The sequence below is a fragment of the Rhinolophus ferrumequinum genome, chromosome 20 (genome assembly GCF_004115265.2).
Source record: "Rhinolophus ferrumequinum isolate MPI-CBG mRhiFer1 chromosome 20, mRhiFer1_v1.p, whole genome shotgun sequence".
NCBI lineage: Eukaryota > Metazoa > Chordata > Mammalia > Chiroptera > Rhinolophidae > Rhinolophus > Rhinolophus ferrumequinum.
In genome coordinates, this window is record NC_046303.1 from 37,142,550 (window position 1) to 37,158,370 (window position 15,821).

The 15,821-nt window shown below is 36.9% G+C and overlaps 1 protein-coding gene across 18 annotated transcripts in view; it reads right to left on the bottom strand.

Moving 5' to 3' along the window:
- The window catches only part of ADAM22 (ADAM metallopeptidase domain 22), a 229,731-nt gene that overhangs the window by 60,259 nt on the left and 153,651 nt on the right, over positions 1–15,821 (bottom strand). For all 18 annotated transcript variants that reach the window (XM_033088399.1, XM_033088397.1, XM_033088392.1 and 15 more), the window contains 4 exons: positions 10,523–10,586; positions 8,090–8,159; positions 4,490–4,560; positions 1,230–1,304 (listed from right to left, as the gene is read on the bottom strand). In XM_033088399.1, coding sequence (XP_032944290.1) covers positions 1,230–1,304; positions 4,490–4,560; positions 8,090–8,159; positions 10,523–10,586 — 280 coding nt within the window. The remainder of the gene's footprint in view (positions 1–1,229; positions 1,305–4,489; positions 4,561–8,089; positions 8,160–10,522; positions 10,587–15,821) is intronic.

The following is a 15,821-nucleotide window of genomic DNA, read 5'->3' on the forward strand; positions in this document are numbered from 1 at the left end:
GGCTCGATGTGGATCACATATATCTCTTGTTTGGCCTCAATGCTACATTAAAAATTAGGAAGTGCCACATGATACCTGATTTCTGGCTTCACTGGAAATTAGCGTCTCCACATGGTAATAACTGGTAAGTGCTGCGAAGCAGCTGCTCCAATGAAGCAGGCCATGTGATTTCCCTTTCACCACAGGCCTCACCCTGCCCTATTGTTTTATACCCAGTTCCCTTTATTTGCATTATTTACCTAAAGATGTCTACAGACATCTGAATTCGTGATATCCTAAAAATGTCCAAAATTCTGTTTTTGCAACTTATTCTTATTCTGTAAAAAAATCTCAGGGAACAGTAACATTCCCTGAATTCAAAAAGCTAGACAGATAAAACTCAGTCTTAGCCTGAACAAGGAAGAAGCATTCAATCTTGATTGTATTATCATTAACAAAAATTAAAATGAATATTACTTGTTTAATTATATGTAAATAAATGACACAATTTCCCTCAAATAAATCATTCAAAGTAAATCCAAACGTACTTGCACCTGAAATTAAGTAAAAATCAGCAATGTGCACCAGATGGTTTTTAGTTCAAAACCATGGTTACATGGAACAATTAGCATTGTAACACACTGCTGTGCTGCAACAATAACCATACTGACTGAAATACGCCCACGAATTGAATATACACATGAAGTGAATTAACAAAATAATTGACTGAACAAAAATGGAAGTTTCACTAGGTTCTCATCCTAGAATTCTTCACTGCTTGTCTCTATAAGCTTTTCCTGTATAGCTTTACTACATAACAAAACAGAAATAGAAAAAAAATTATTTTTCTTTTATTAGGATAAAGCTGTACATTGCAAACTACAGTGTCACATTATTGGTGCCTTGCTTACTTTTTCAATATAAAATGAAGTTCCCTTTCTTTTGTTTTAAACCTTGCCGTTTCAGTAAGATCAGATATTAGGCCCCATATAAATCAAGTAAATCCAAAGACCTGACATTATGAGTCCCAGAAATATTTTTGGAACTTCACAAAATACTGTTTGTTATTTTTACCTAAGAGTGTTTCCTACTTGCAGATTGCTGATGGGTAACAAATATGTTTGCTTACATAAATACCTTCTCTAGATTACAACTTTATGGGCTTCTTTCTTCTAAACATATTTGTGTACCCACCACTTTTACCCTAGGCACAAACAAGTCCAAACAACAAAAAATTCAGCAAATCTTACCATGAGATGATCGTTTACAATCATTAGTTCAATATATTTGGTTTCTTCCTCTACGTTCCGAGGATGCCGATGAAGCTGCAATATAGTAAAGGAAATAGCACCTAAACAAGCTTGCTGAACTTGGCTGTGAAAAACTAAACATATTATACATTAGATCCTCAGACCTTATTCATCTCACAGCTGAAAGCCTGTACCCTTTTACCAACCTCTCCCTATTTCCTCTCTGCCTGGCAACCACTTTTCTACTCTCTGTTACTACAAGTTTGACCTTTTTTTTAGATTCCACATGTAATATCATGCAGTATTTCTCTATGTCTGGCTTATTTCACTTCACGTAATGCCCTCTAGGTTCATCCATGTTGTCACAAAGGACAGGATTTCCTTCTTTTTTAAGGCTGAATAATATTCCATCATACACACACACACACACACACACACACACACACACACACACACTATGCTACATTTTCTTGATCCATTTATTCACTGATGGACATTGATAATACTATACTGTATAACTGAAATTTGCTAAAAGAGAACTTCGATGGTCTCACCAAAAAAAAAAAAAAAAGGCAAATATGTGAGGTGATGGATGTGTTAACTCCATAGGGGAATCCTATCACAATGTATAAGTATATCAAATCATCCTGCTGTACACTTTAAATATCTTACAATTTTATTTGTCAATAATACCTCAATAAAGCTGAAAATGTTTTTAATAAAAAACTAAAATATATGGGAGAAATAAAACAAAATTTCCCTTTATTCATTTAGTATTTTTTTTCATTTTCATCAATTTACTTAGTTTTTGAGTAAGCAATAAATTAACACGGTTCAAAAATTTAAAAATTATAAATATATAGGTTGAGTCTTCCTCTCATCTTTGTTACCCATCTACCTAGTTGTTACTCTTCCCCCACAATGTGTAGTTACTGGTTTCTTCTAGAAATATTTATGCATATAAAATCAAACATGAAATATATTTTATTTTGCACTTCCATTTATTTCACTCTAATATCAGGCTTTCTTTTTTTTAATTTAACAGTATATCTTGGAGATTGTAACAAATGGTTTAATTTAAGTTCCTGAGAATCACTGAGAGGTCTACGGGGAATTGAATGATTGGCACCTTTTATTCCATAATCTCCACATCTGGAATTGAGACATGCCCAATCCTATGATAGGGCTCTAGGAGTCCCCCAAATGATACAGGAGCTTTGTTAGGATAGTTTTGAGAGCTCCCAACAGTCTTGAGTTATGTAGTGCAACTATATCTGTCTATTCAACAATGAATTTTCTCCACCTTCCAAATCATGACCAATGAGTGCTACTGGCAAGAGCCACTAAGGCAGCCATGCCCCTCTGTTATCTATAGTTGGTCTATAACACAATCTTTAACAAGAGCTGCAAAATCTTTTTCCTTTATGCCATGATTTCACACACATTTTTTTCAACAAATCTTTTGTTCACTTGCCTAACGGCCATTTTTGTGATGAGGGTATCCAATCAAACCTAAATCGATCATGAATGTGTGTTTTGAGTACTGCATTTAAAAAAAACTAAAAAAATTTCTGCCACGTGGATTTTTGTTTCATTGCTAACACATTCCCAAAGTTAAAAACAAAATAAAACAAAACAAAACCACTTTTTTTTTTTCAAAATCTCTTATACCAAGCTGATAGGGAATCACAGATTCTAATTTTGTGTTTGGAAACCAAAAAATAACATAAACTGCATCCAGTGACAAGAGCCTCTAAAAATGGATGTTTTGGGGATGTAACTGCCTTGTTAATTGTTGAAGAGACCTGAGCCTTCCCAGTTAATACAGTAGCATTTTTAACAAGTCTCAACATTTTTCAACACAGTTTGCTACCGCTTCACCTCCATGCATCCACAGGTTTCTCAGAAACAGAAGTCAAGGGTTTGTCTGCTCAGCATATGACTGGATATTGCAGGTGTGTATGACGAACATCAACGATCACGTCCACAGAAAATTATCCTAGTCTCTCAGTTCATAACTCATGACATAAATACTGTTTCAAATGAAATCCTGATGGCAATTATTTGTATCTATTAAATTGGTCCTCACTATATATGTATATTCCCAAATTATATAAAGTTCATGGTAGTAATTCATGAAACACAAGGGCTTCTGAGAGGCAGTTTACAGAGCACATGTGGTTATAAGAACCTCTCTGAGACCAGATTTCCTAGGTCAGAATCTCAGCTATGCCATTAAGTAACCCAATGTGACCATGGGCAAGTTATCTAAGCCTCCTATATTTCAATGTCCTTATCAGTAAAATGTGGATAATACTAATACCTTCCTCATAAGATGATGATGATGATGAATTGTGTTGATACAATTGAAATTCTTAGAACAAGGCCAGACACATGGTAAGTGCTCCATAAAATTTAGCAATTATTATTCACATTAGAAATCTGTCTGTAAACATTTTATTTCATAATTATTAAATATATTTTTAAAAGAAAATACCTGTTTCCTTCCATTACATATCTATTTCTCTCATCCTGTGTTTTTTATGCCACATACACCCTCACAACAATCACCACCATCACAATGGTGATAATAACTTAATTTTGATAACCAGAGTTCTTATTTCGTCTGAACCATTTACCAGCTCCATAATTCTGCATAAGTCATTTTCACATTTCAGAGCCATCATTTCTTTTCCTGTGAAAGAGGAATAATAGTACCTACTTCCTTCCTGTGGTTTAAAGCCATTGTACAAACAGTTGTTATTATAAGTTCAAGATCCACTGAACATTCATAAAGTAAACATCCTAATTTTATATTCCAGAATCCAAAATAGCTCAAGTACCACATTAGCATTTTGCAGTTTCAAAACCTGACAGATTCACTCTTAAGGCAGTATCTTTAAAAGGATAAATACAAAGATAGGTACCATACAAGTAACTTTCGTGATGTGGTGCATACCAGGCAAGAAAAGAGGCCTATGGTAGAGAGAACCTGAGATGTCTCAGCAGGGGCGCCATAATCCATTTACATGATGAGTAACCATATTATCACCACTATCTCGAATCCTTTTTGAGTCTATGTAATAATATGGCCCCATCTCCACTGCTCCGACAGATCCATCACCCTTACTGTTTACCACACCCTGACAAATGCCTGAACTAATATTTGCCCTCTCACAAAAGCTTAATGTACATTCAATTGACTGACAATTGCCAAATGTTTTTTTAAAACATCATGACATATACCTGTGAATACATACCTGTCGTTTACTCCTTTTTGGTTTTGGCTTCAAAATAAATTTTGGTGGAGTGATGTTTACTTGTTGGAATTCTAAAAGGAAATAAATATAAATGAAATTTAACTTAGTGTATATTCTATGTTACTTTCATACAAGGCAAAGTTGTACCAGCCCTTCCAATTATAAATTATATAATTATACGTTATGAATGATTATTAATAATTGTGATAATTGACAATTATAATTATATAGTTATATGAGATAATGAATTTAATAATTATAATGTTGCTAAATAAATATATCATCGATGACTACAATTCAAAAACTCTCAAACATTACTTCTGCTCTAAATTATATTAAAATTTTTCTCATATTTCTCCTATAAAACCCTTACATTCTTTGTTGGGAATCCAGCAATCCTACTGGGTATTTATCCAAAGGAATTGAAATCAGAATCTCAAAGAGACATCTGCAATGCCTTGTTCATTGCAGCATTATTCAAAAGAGCCAAGATATAGAAGTAATCTAAATGTCCACTGATGGATGAATGGATAAGGAAAATGTCTATATATACAATTGAATATTATTCAACTTTAAAAAAGAAAGAAATCCTGCCATTTGTGACAACATGGATGAACCTGGAGGACATTATGTTAAGTGACATAAACCAGACACAGAAGGACAAATGCTACATGATACCACTTTAATGATGAATCTAAGAGTCAAACTCAAAGAAACAGAAAGTAGAATGGTGGCTGCTGGGAGCTAAGGGAAAGGGAAAACAGGAAGGTATTAGGCAAAGAGTACAAAGTTTCAGTTGTACAAGATGACTAAGTCCTAAAGATCTATTGTGCAGCAGTAGCTGTAGTTAGTGCTTGTAGTTAACAATATAATACTGTGTACTGAAAATTTTGCTAAGAAGTGTAGATCTTATGTTAAGTGTTCCTATCACTAATAGCAATGATAGAGAGAGAGGGAGGAAACTTTTGGAATTGATGGATATGTTTATGGCAAAAATTATGGTGATGATTTCATGGATGTATATTTATCTCCAAACTCATCAAGCTGTATACATTAATTATGTACAGCTTTATGTATGTCCATCGTACCTCAATAAAGTGTTATTTAAAAAAAAAAAACTCTAGAGATGGGGCCAGCAGTCTGTGTATCGGATGCATGCTCAAGTTTGGAAAACTGTTATGTAGTTAAACATATACCTACCTTATGACCCAGTAATTTCACTCCTAGATATTTGACAGAAGAAATATAAACATGTGTCCACAAAAAAGAAAACTGTACAAGAATTTTCATGTTATTTTATTCATAATAGCCAAAAATTGGAAACAACCCAAATGTCCATCAGCAGAATAGATAACAAATTGTGGTATATTCATACAATAAAACATAGTAATTTAAAAGAATGAACTATTGCTAGCCTGACAACCTCAATCTCACAGGCATATGCTAAGCAAAAGAGGCTGGACAGAATGCATGAGTCCATTTGTATGAAGATCTACAACAGGCTAAACTAATCTATGGCCAAATTAAAAAAAAGTCAGAAATGGGACTGCCAAAGTGGGAGGCGCTGACTGGGAAGTGACACAAAGGAAGTTACTGAGCTAATGGAAATGCTCGATAGCTCACCAAGGATGTATGTGTGTGTCAAAACTCATCAAATAGTATACAAGATTTGTGTATTTCATTGTAGTAATTTTTAAAAAACTGAACGCTAAATTGTCCATAGGAAATAAATAAGCTTTTCTCAAAATGTATTCTCAGGACACTAGTCCTGACAGATGCGTCATGTGAAACAAAAGGTTTTACCATCAAATAAAATGAAGAACACCTGATCATATTCTATATCTGGGAAATGTATAATGAATAGCAAGACAAGGTGATGATAATCCAGAACCCAGTGAGACTTTATTAAACTGAAAATAAATAAGCTTACTTTTGAGCTTATTTCACAAAATTGCAGTTTTGACATTTATTTGTATATGTATTGTTTTCTTCTAAGCTATCATAGTAAATCTAAGCATCTTGGAAGACAAACACTCTCAAAATTGACAGTGCCAACTTCTGATGAGAAAAGAAACCCAGAAACTAATTGAGACAGACCTGAGTTTTCAAAGAATATGTTCAAAACTTACATTTAATACCAGCAAAACTGTCAAGTCACCTCTAAAGTTTCTGTTAAAAAGAAGCCCTCAGCAAAGTTTTTAAAAAAATTCTAAGATTGTATCAGGGTAAGCCTACAATAAAGTCCTTAGAGGGGATTTTATTTATTACTTTAAATAGTAATTAATGTTCACTGCTTCCAGTAATACCTATTAGATTGTATCTTTATTCTCAGGCAACTAGCCATGATTTATTGTCTTCCCATAATAGGGATTGTAAGAAATTCCACAAGATAACTGAAGGAACAGTCTAAAGTGTCTGTGTAAAGTAAGAGCATCTATATGCTCATTTGCAGACTTTTCAAAATAGTGAATTCTATGAAATAGGACCTTCTATCCCTTTGGCGGCAGGAGAGAAGGGGAGGGGGTTATTTCTCTTTAAGGGAACTGCAGAAGGTCAAAGAGTTACAAATTTATTTCAGAAAGGAAGGGACATTAGAAAACACTGATTTAATTTTCTGATGAGGAGACAATGTAAACTTTTAAGTCATTTTCCTAAGCAGTAGTTTAGGATTTGCTTTCAGTCTAGTAATTTTTCCATTTGCCCTTGTGCCTCTTTCCCAGAGAACATTCTCATTGTGCCATAATCCAAACCCCCATTCAGTCTCTTACAAGCTGTGGGACTCTGGAAAAGACAAATGAGCTGCTCTTCTGTTTCTTTATCTATGAATCGGGAATAATAATATGGATCTCACAGAACCGTTACAAAGATTAAAGTGAGATTAAAATTTAGAATGTGCTATGGCCATAGTCAGGTCTCACTAAATAGGGGAGGGAGCATCTCCACACAGGTTATTCAGAGCATGCCCTGCCTTCGGAAGGAGAACAAATGAGTCCAGCACAGCACTCTGCATAATCAGTTCCAGGGCCAAAGTACGAGGACTCTGGCCTTGTTGTCATGTAACCATATGGATGCAATCCGCAAATCAACATCTATAAATAAATGGACTGATACACGCACATGAGAAGGAAAAACTAATTTCACAAATAGCACATAATAATAACAATGTTAATCTGTAACAGTTCTTTCTTAAAATTCCGGGGCATAAAGGGATGAGAAAAACAACAAATAAAAATGTGCTTAAGAGTTCACATGTCTGTTCACAAACTCAGTGTTTCACCAAGAGTGAATTTTTATATATTTTATCTATGCAGACCAATGTTTGCTCTAACATTATTTCTCCTGTAGTACCTTTCTTTGAATCTTATAATTTTAAAAAGTTTTCCTTCTATGTGCTTATGCTATGTCTTTCCAAACTCATCTGCTACATATAAACATGAGGTCAGTCTGTGTTTTATCCTCCCTCTGGATGGCACTTCACTTTCTTTCTAAAAGTGTTATGAGCCATCATGGGCTAACAATATTCCACATATAGATTAGCTCTAAAAGCATTAAATTATTAAAGTCGTCCATTTTAAAGTCATTGTAAGAATAATATCATACCAGATGGAAGATCATCCAATGGAAATTCAAACAGTCTGGATTTATAAACCAAATGAAAATGGAAATCCTCCTGAAAGAACACAAACAACAGAGATTAAGGATGTACATCCACGTGTCTCCAGCCTCACGCAAGCAGGAGAAGCTGAGACCCTTAGAAGAACTGTCACTTTTTTAAAAAATTATTATTACTTTCAGGTGTACAAAACAATGTAATAGACATTTACATTGCTCACAAAGTGATAACTCCCCTCTCCCAATCTACAGCCCCTCTAGATTATCGTATATAACTGCTACAATTCCATTGATTATATTCTCTATGCTGTACTCCACTTCCCGTGACTATTGTGTTTCCCCGAAAATAAGACCTAGCCAGGCCATCAGCTCTAATATGTCTTTCGGAGCAAAAATTAGTGTAAGACCCAGTCTTACATTATATTATATCATATAAGACCTGCTCGTACATTATATTATATAAGACCTGGTATTTTATTATATTATATTATACCCGGTCTTATATTATATTAAAATAATACTGGGTCTTATATTAACTTTTGCTCCAAAAGAGGCATTAGAGCTGATGTTCTGGCTAGGTCTTATTTTCAGGGAAAACACAGTATATATATATATATATATATATATATATATATATATATATATATATATATATATATGTGTGTGTGCCTGTGTGTGTGTGTGTGTGTGTGTGTGTATTTATATATGTATTTTATTATAGCTGATACTCAATATTATTCAGCTTTAGTTTCTGGTGTACAGCGCACTGGTCAGGTATCTACACAGTCCATGCAGTGGTCTCCACTTTCTCCTGGGTTTAAAGAGGCGATGAGCCATTGCACAGTCCCTCCCACTCAATCCTGTATTGTCCCAGCACCACAGTGATATCCTATTAGAAGCAAAATGTCTTCACGGACAGAGAAGCCAGAGCTTACAGTAATGGAGAATAAACGAATGCTAGTATTCTCCCAAGCAGAACTAAGACATAAGACATCTGGGGAAATGGGTTAATGTTTTTTATGAGTGGTTCCTTTCCACGGATCCCTGACCACCTTTTAGAGCCAGCCAGATTTGCAGGCAAAGACTGCAGAGCTAAGACTCTTCTGGGACTGGGGGGCACGCTGACTGGTACCGCAGATGGCCAAATACAACGTGCTCCAAAATTCAGGTGTTATACAAAGTTCTCTGAAAAACCAACAGATAAAGAGCCATGTTTCATCTAAGAAAAATTAATGGAAACTCAAATAACTTCATTTGGCTTCATTCAACTACTAAAATTACAAGAAATATCATAAATAGTCAAGTTTCATGATATTATTGTTAAAAAAAATCACAGTCAAGCAATGTGACAGGACAGCAGGCAGTGGGACCCAGAAAATAAAGCACAACACAAATAGTTTCCCAAACAAGGTTTATTATGGGTGGCAGAACAATGTACAATTCTTGAAATTATTTGACTCTCTAAGTGTTGGACCAATGTTCCATGATACAAGGAAGGCTATTTGTGTGTATAGAGCTTGAATGGAAGTGGATTATGTTGATCTGTAGTCTATAATATTAACTTACTCCTTTTCTGATTTGTGGGAAATTAATATTTCAACTAAAGTAAGAGAAGAATTGAGAAAAACCTAGATATCTCTAAACTTCATTAGCACAGAGCTTTAAAGACAATGAGTAGTAGAGAAAAATCTTGAATCTAGAAAAGAAAGGGGGGTGGAAAATGGAAAATCACACATCTGTGATTTTGATCAGCTACAGAATAAATATTTGTCCTCCCCAAATTCGTATGATGAAGCCCTAACTCCCAATGTGACTATATTTGGAGACAGGGTCTGTGAGGAAATGATAAAGGTTAAATGAGGTTCTAATCCACTAGAGCTGGTGCCCTTATGAGAAGAGGCAGGAACACCAGAGTTCTCTTTCTTTCTGCCATGTGAGGACATAACAAGAAGGCTGTCATCTGCCACCCAACGAGACAGCCCTCAACCAAGACACCAATCCTGCTGTCCACTTGGTCTTACACTTCCAGTCGTCAGAACTGAGGGAAAATACATTTCTGTTATTTAAGATACCCGGTGTTTTGTAACGGCAGCCTGAGCAGGCTAAGACAGATCACAGCACATTATGGTGGAGACAGAAATGAAATCTTCAGAATACCTCAGAAGGAAAGTGTTTCCAACATAAGGAGGAGTAAGAGACAGATTAAAGAAAGAAAAAAGACATTTGTGGTTCCGACTTGTTCGATATTCAATCACACACACATACACACACACACACACACACACACACACACACACACACACTTACTTACTATCCAGATCCTAAAAATATGAAAATAAAATAAAGCAGAGAGAAAAAAGAGGAGGAAAAAAGCTCCCAGCATCAACTTCCACATGTGCCACACCAAACAGAAGAACTTACTTGGAAGGTATCATTTTCTTCTGGCTCAATGAGATACGTATGGTTCCCATCGTAGAACATCCCACTGCCGAAAACAAGACAATAATTAGGCATGGCTATCAACTCCTGCCTCAGGACAAAATCGTTTTAAAATCAGCAGCAGAGGACCAGTTTACTTCTCAACACCCTCTTCCCAGTCCCACCCATCACCACCATCACACCACATATCACACACACACACACACCACCACATACACCATACACCACATATCACATACTACACAACACACACACGCGCACACACCACATCATACAACATCATACACATACAGGCACTCCCACATACCGCACAAGACACCACACCACCCATACACCATACCCACACACACATACATATCACACATCCAGTACACACACATACACACACACACACACCACACACCACACACTGCTGAGAGAAAAAGGCCCCTCCCTCTGATTCCTCACAAGTAGCAGAGTGCCCTCAACCAGACTCTTCCCCAGGCTCAGAATTACCATTCTCTAATGTGGTCCATTATTCTTTTTTCCAACTTATAATTCTAAAATTATAATATACAAATAGTCACCTGGAGAACTTGTGAAAATGCAAAATTTTCAGGACTTTCCTCAGATTTCTGGGCTGGGACCCAGGAAGCTGCATTTTAAACAAACCCCAGGTGATTCTGATGTAGGTTGTCAAGGAGTATCCTGAGAACTTCCTACCTATCACACAGTTGGAAGATGCTCTAGTAACAAGAGCTGACACATTTTAACAATGTTACACTCATTTAATCTTTTCCATAAATTTATGAAGGAGGTATAATGACGATCCGCATTTTACAACGAAGGAAACCAAAGCCAAAGAGACGAAGTAACTTGCCCAAATTATATAACTAGTGAGAGCAGGGGCAGGAATAGAGCCCACGCAGATTGGTTCTGGAACCGACTATCTGTTATCAGCGACACACATTCATTCATTCACTCATCCATTCAGCAGACATTTATAGATAACCTACAATGCACTGCTTAGGTGCTGGGGATACAGTACTGAACAAAACAGACCACTTCTCTGCCCTCACGGTGCTGATGTGCATTCTAGGGAGGACAGAAAAAATACATATAATCAACAACTACATATATATGAGGTGGTGATAAATTCTAGGGAGGAAAATAAAGCAGGTGAAGGGCAATATATGGTGCCAGACAATTGGGTATAGGGACCAGAGGAGACAGAAGACTGTTGATTTACATAGAGGGTCAGAGCAAGTCTTCACAGAGAAGATGGCATTTAAGCAAAGACTTGAAAGAAGTGATGAGATGAACCACAAGGATACATGTGCAGATAGCATTGCAGAATCAAGCCCTAAGGTGAGAGATTCTTGGCATGTCCCAGGAGCACTAAGGATGCAGTGTAGCTGGAGTAGAGCAGGCGGGGGAGGCGTGCCATCAAATGAAACCAGAGGAATAGGCAGGCCATCTTTGATAGGCCCCTCCCAGGGCCTCAGCTTTTACTCTGAGAAAGATGAGGAGCCACTGCAGAGTTCTAAACAGAGGGGAAGGACAATCTTCCTTAAACTTCACAATAATTGCTCCAACCGCTGTGCTACAATAATCTTTAGGATGGCCAGGAGAGAAATGGGGAAATCATTGCAACGACCCAGGTGAAAGAAGATGGAAGTTTAGATCATGGTGGTAATGGGAGCGATCATGAGGATTGGTCAAATTTTGGCTGTTTTTCAAAAGTTGAACCCGTGAGGTGTTAATAGATTTGAACTGGAGTATGCAGAGCCATGTCCGTGAGGATGCCGAGGTTTTGACAGGAGCTACTGGCAAGATGGAGTTGCCATTTCCTGAGACTGAAAAAGCTGCAGGAAAAGCAGAATGGGGTGGGCACAAGGAAGCAGGATGCAGGGAGCAGGGTGTCAGCTGGGGTTCAGCTCCGGACCTCTCAGACTGAGATGACTATCAGTCAATTGAGAAATCCTCTGGAGGGCATTTTAAGTTACAGACGGCCTCAACTCCCACTCACAGAGATCCTGACAGCCACTCCTTTTAGGAGAACAGAGTCCTTCTACTGAGATCGGACCCTTTATGATGCTGAAGGAATATGTCATATCATCCAGGGATCCGGAGGGCGGGCAAAGTTGTGATCTTCTGCGGTCATTTGTCAGTGGTAGGTGGAAACGACTGCCTGACAGCCAAGCTGTAAGCCAGGGAACAGTATCTGTCTTTCACTGACGGCTCAGTGAAATAGGCTGGTTTCCCTGAGCTGGAATCATAATGGCCTCCAGCTCTGCCTCCATCCAAATTCTTTCATTCTTGCCTTAACGTCTTCCACATGTCTTCAATGTTTTCTCATACCCTTAGAATGGCTATTCTCACATCTGTAAGGTTTTCAACCAAAAGTGTACTTTCCGAATTTGGATGACACTGTATTTGAAATTTAAAGATAAACAGATGCAGTTTGTAAGATATTACTGACAATACATGCCTAAGGAATCAAGTGGGGGTGAGCCTTTTCAAGACAGTAGACCAAACATGGCAGTAAACATTATTTCTGCCCCTGACGAGAACTGGCCAGACTCATTGAGAACATTGTATGAAACCATTACCCTTTACTAAAGTTCACATGGTAACACCGATTAAGTACCAAGCAGATTATTTCATTTATCTAGTACTGGATGTTATTTCCTCTTACATTAGGTTAGTATCCAATGTGAAAATCAGTTATTTTTATTGGGTTTAAACATCATGATGCACAGTGTAAAGAATGCAAATTCGGACACCATCTATATGTATAAGATTCTGGTTCCTTACACGACAACATGCCGTCGTCATTAATTCTTTAACAATTAAAAGGCGTATGTTTTATTTGCTTTGTTTGAGGATTGACTCCTTTCTGTTATATTTATATAAATTCCAATAAGTGTACTGAGTCCATAACACAGTATACTTGATAAAAACCTACAGTTAGGACCACGTCATTATAAGCCAATTGAACTAAAATTTTAAAAGGCTGCATCAAAAGATTTAAAGGAAACAGCCATTCTTACAAACTGCCACAAGAGGGCAATAAACCTACATTTGGCTCCATTCTTTAAGGTTCACGTAGTTACAGAAATTTGTCCTGACGTCAAGCCTACCAGGACCAAAATGTTACCCATTAGTGCTTCAAATTTGAAAAATGTGCTCTTGCAGGTTTTATGTAAAAGACATGAATCTGATTATTTTTCCCTTTAAGTTCTTCAAGTGAATTCAGTAAATCAAGAAAAATGAAAAATCTCAATATGTACTTGGTAATTTATAAAAGATGAGTCACGGATAAAATAATAATGTCGTATCTAAATCACTGCGATTGAGACAATATAAATTATTTAATATTTAGTGATATCTCCCCAAAATATTTCTGTCCTTAATTTTTGTTCAAAATGTAACATCAAGATGAGAATAATAAATGACAAAAAGGAACCAGAGTATTCAACATGCTTATAAAAGTCTAAGAGCACCCAAACATACTTGTATACGGTCCTGACAGTTCCTAGACACACAGTGGGCTTTCTTTTTGTTTTTGTTTAGCTTTAAATGAAAAGGTTTCCAAAGGTAAAAGTAACTTTTACTTAAACACCTCAAGCAGGCTTGAGCTAGTCACTAAAATTTCCTTACAGTTACTTTTTTATCCTCTTTCAAATGACTGCATAGGTTTAGGAGCAAGCAAGGGGTCTTAGGTTTCAGCTCTATTAGAGCCCTCATGAGGCAGTGATACCTTCTCTCTGATTCTCACAATATCGTGTCCATTTGGGAAACTGGGAGGCAATTTGGAATAAGTACTGGTCAGATGCTTACAAAGTGACTTTTGATTGAGATTTTAAGAGGAAGAGAGAAGAAAAAAAAACCTCATATTTTTTTTTTATCACTCTCTTACAATATACATTTGCTGTCACAAATGTCAACAGACCTAGTGTACAAGTCCTAGCTAACAGCTGTGCTCATCGTGAGATCAGATATAACAATTTTACTGCCAAAGAGGATTCAACGTTTCTTTTCCCAGATAAGAAAACTGAGGCCCTCAGATATTAGGCATGGATTCCTGTTTGTAAAAATGTTTCTCTAGTCAAAGAATTTATTTAAAATAAGTAGTTTTTTCGAACAAATAATAGGCAGCTAAACGTCTTCCATGCTCTCAGGCACGTTCTTCTCCTGATTATTGAATAAATCCTCACACTCTCTCCTTTTTACCTCTTACATAACATACCTACTGCCAGAGCCTAACCAGAGGTACCATTTAGGCAAACTAGCTAGGTTTTCTGGCCTTTCCAATTAGATCTCTTTGCTTGCTTTCTTTAAGACCTGTCCATCTCACCCCTCTTGGAATATTCTATCAAACCCTGTCCCGGGGCCCACTCCACCGTCCTCAAGTAACATTTCTCTGGAGCCCTCGAGTACCACCTCATGTTCAGTGCCCACTCTCAGCTTGTATTTTTCTGTTTTATTTCTCTCTCCAAGAAAACAAATATACCTATCATACTCCATAGTAGGAAGCTGAGGTAGATTTCACTTCTCCACTAGACTGAGCTCTCGGGGTCAGGGTTCATGTTCTAATCACCTTAATATTCATAGTGGCTGGTACATAGCAGACGCTCAGTAATTGCTACTTAGATGAAAAATCCACATCTCTAACTTGGTAACAGACAGGAAGTACTTTAAAGGTGCCAAACAAAAATTTAACAAAACTTGAAAGTGCTGGCTTGTCCCTTGCCAAAAAAAGTAAAACAAAATAAGGCACTGAAATGACTTGGTTTAAGTAGAATGCTGAGGAATGACACGGTAGCTTTGTAAGGGTTTACAAAGCAAGTAACACGGACACCTGTGTATGTGTCACCATTATCGACAGGATGGGGGAAGTAGATGTGTTCCCATGTGAAAGATCAGCAAACATTCTTTGATAATGAAGTTTATGAGAAAGGAAGCAAGGCCCTGAGGAAGGATAAACTCTGATCCTTGGAGATTTCTGAGAAAAGACAGACTCTCCCAAAGTTTGCTGCTCGGTAGGTGGAATTCTGACATAAAAAAGGCGCTGAAACACTTGAACACTGAAACACTTGAGGTCACTTGCAGCCTTTTTGTCTTTGTGCATGAAGTCAAGAGTTTCCATTTACTGAAATTTCTATTATCCCAGAAAAATATAAAAACTAACATCAAGGAGGAGTGGGAGTACAAATGGTACCCAGAGGCTAAACATCCACAGAAACAGAGACCAAAGTTACCCAAACTACAACTGTCTCAACTTGGATCAAACTGAAAA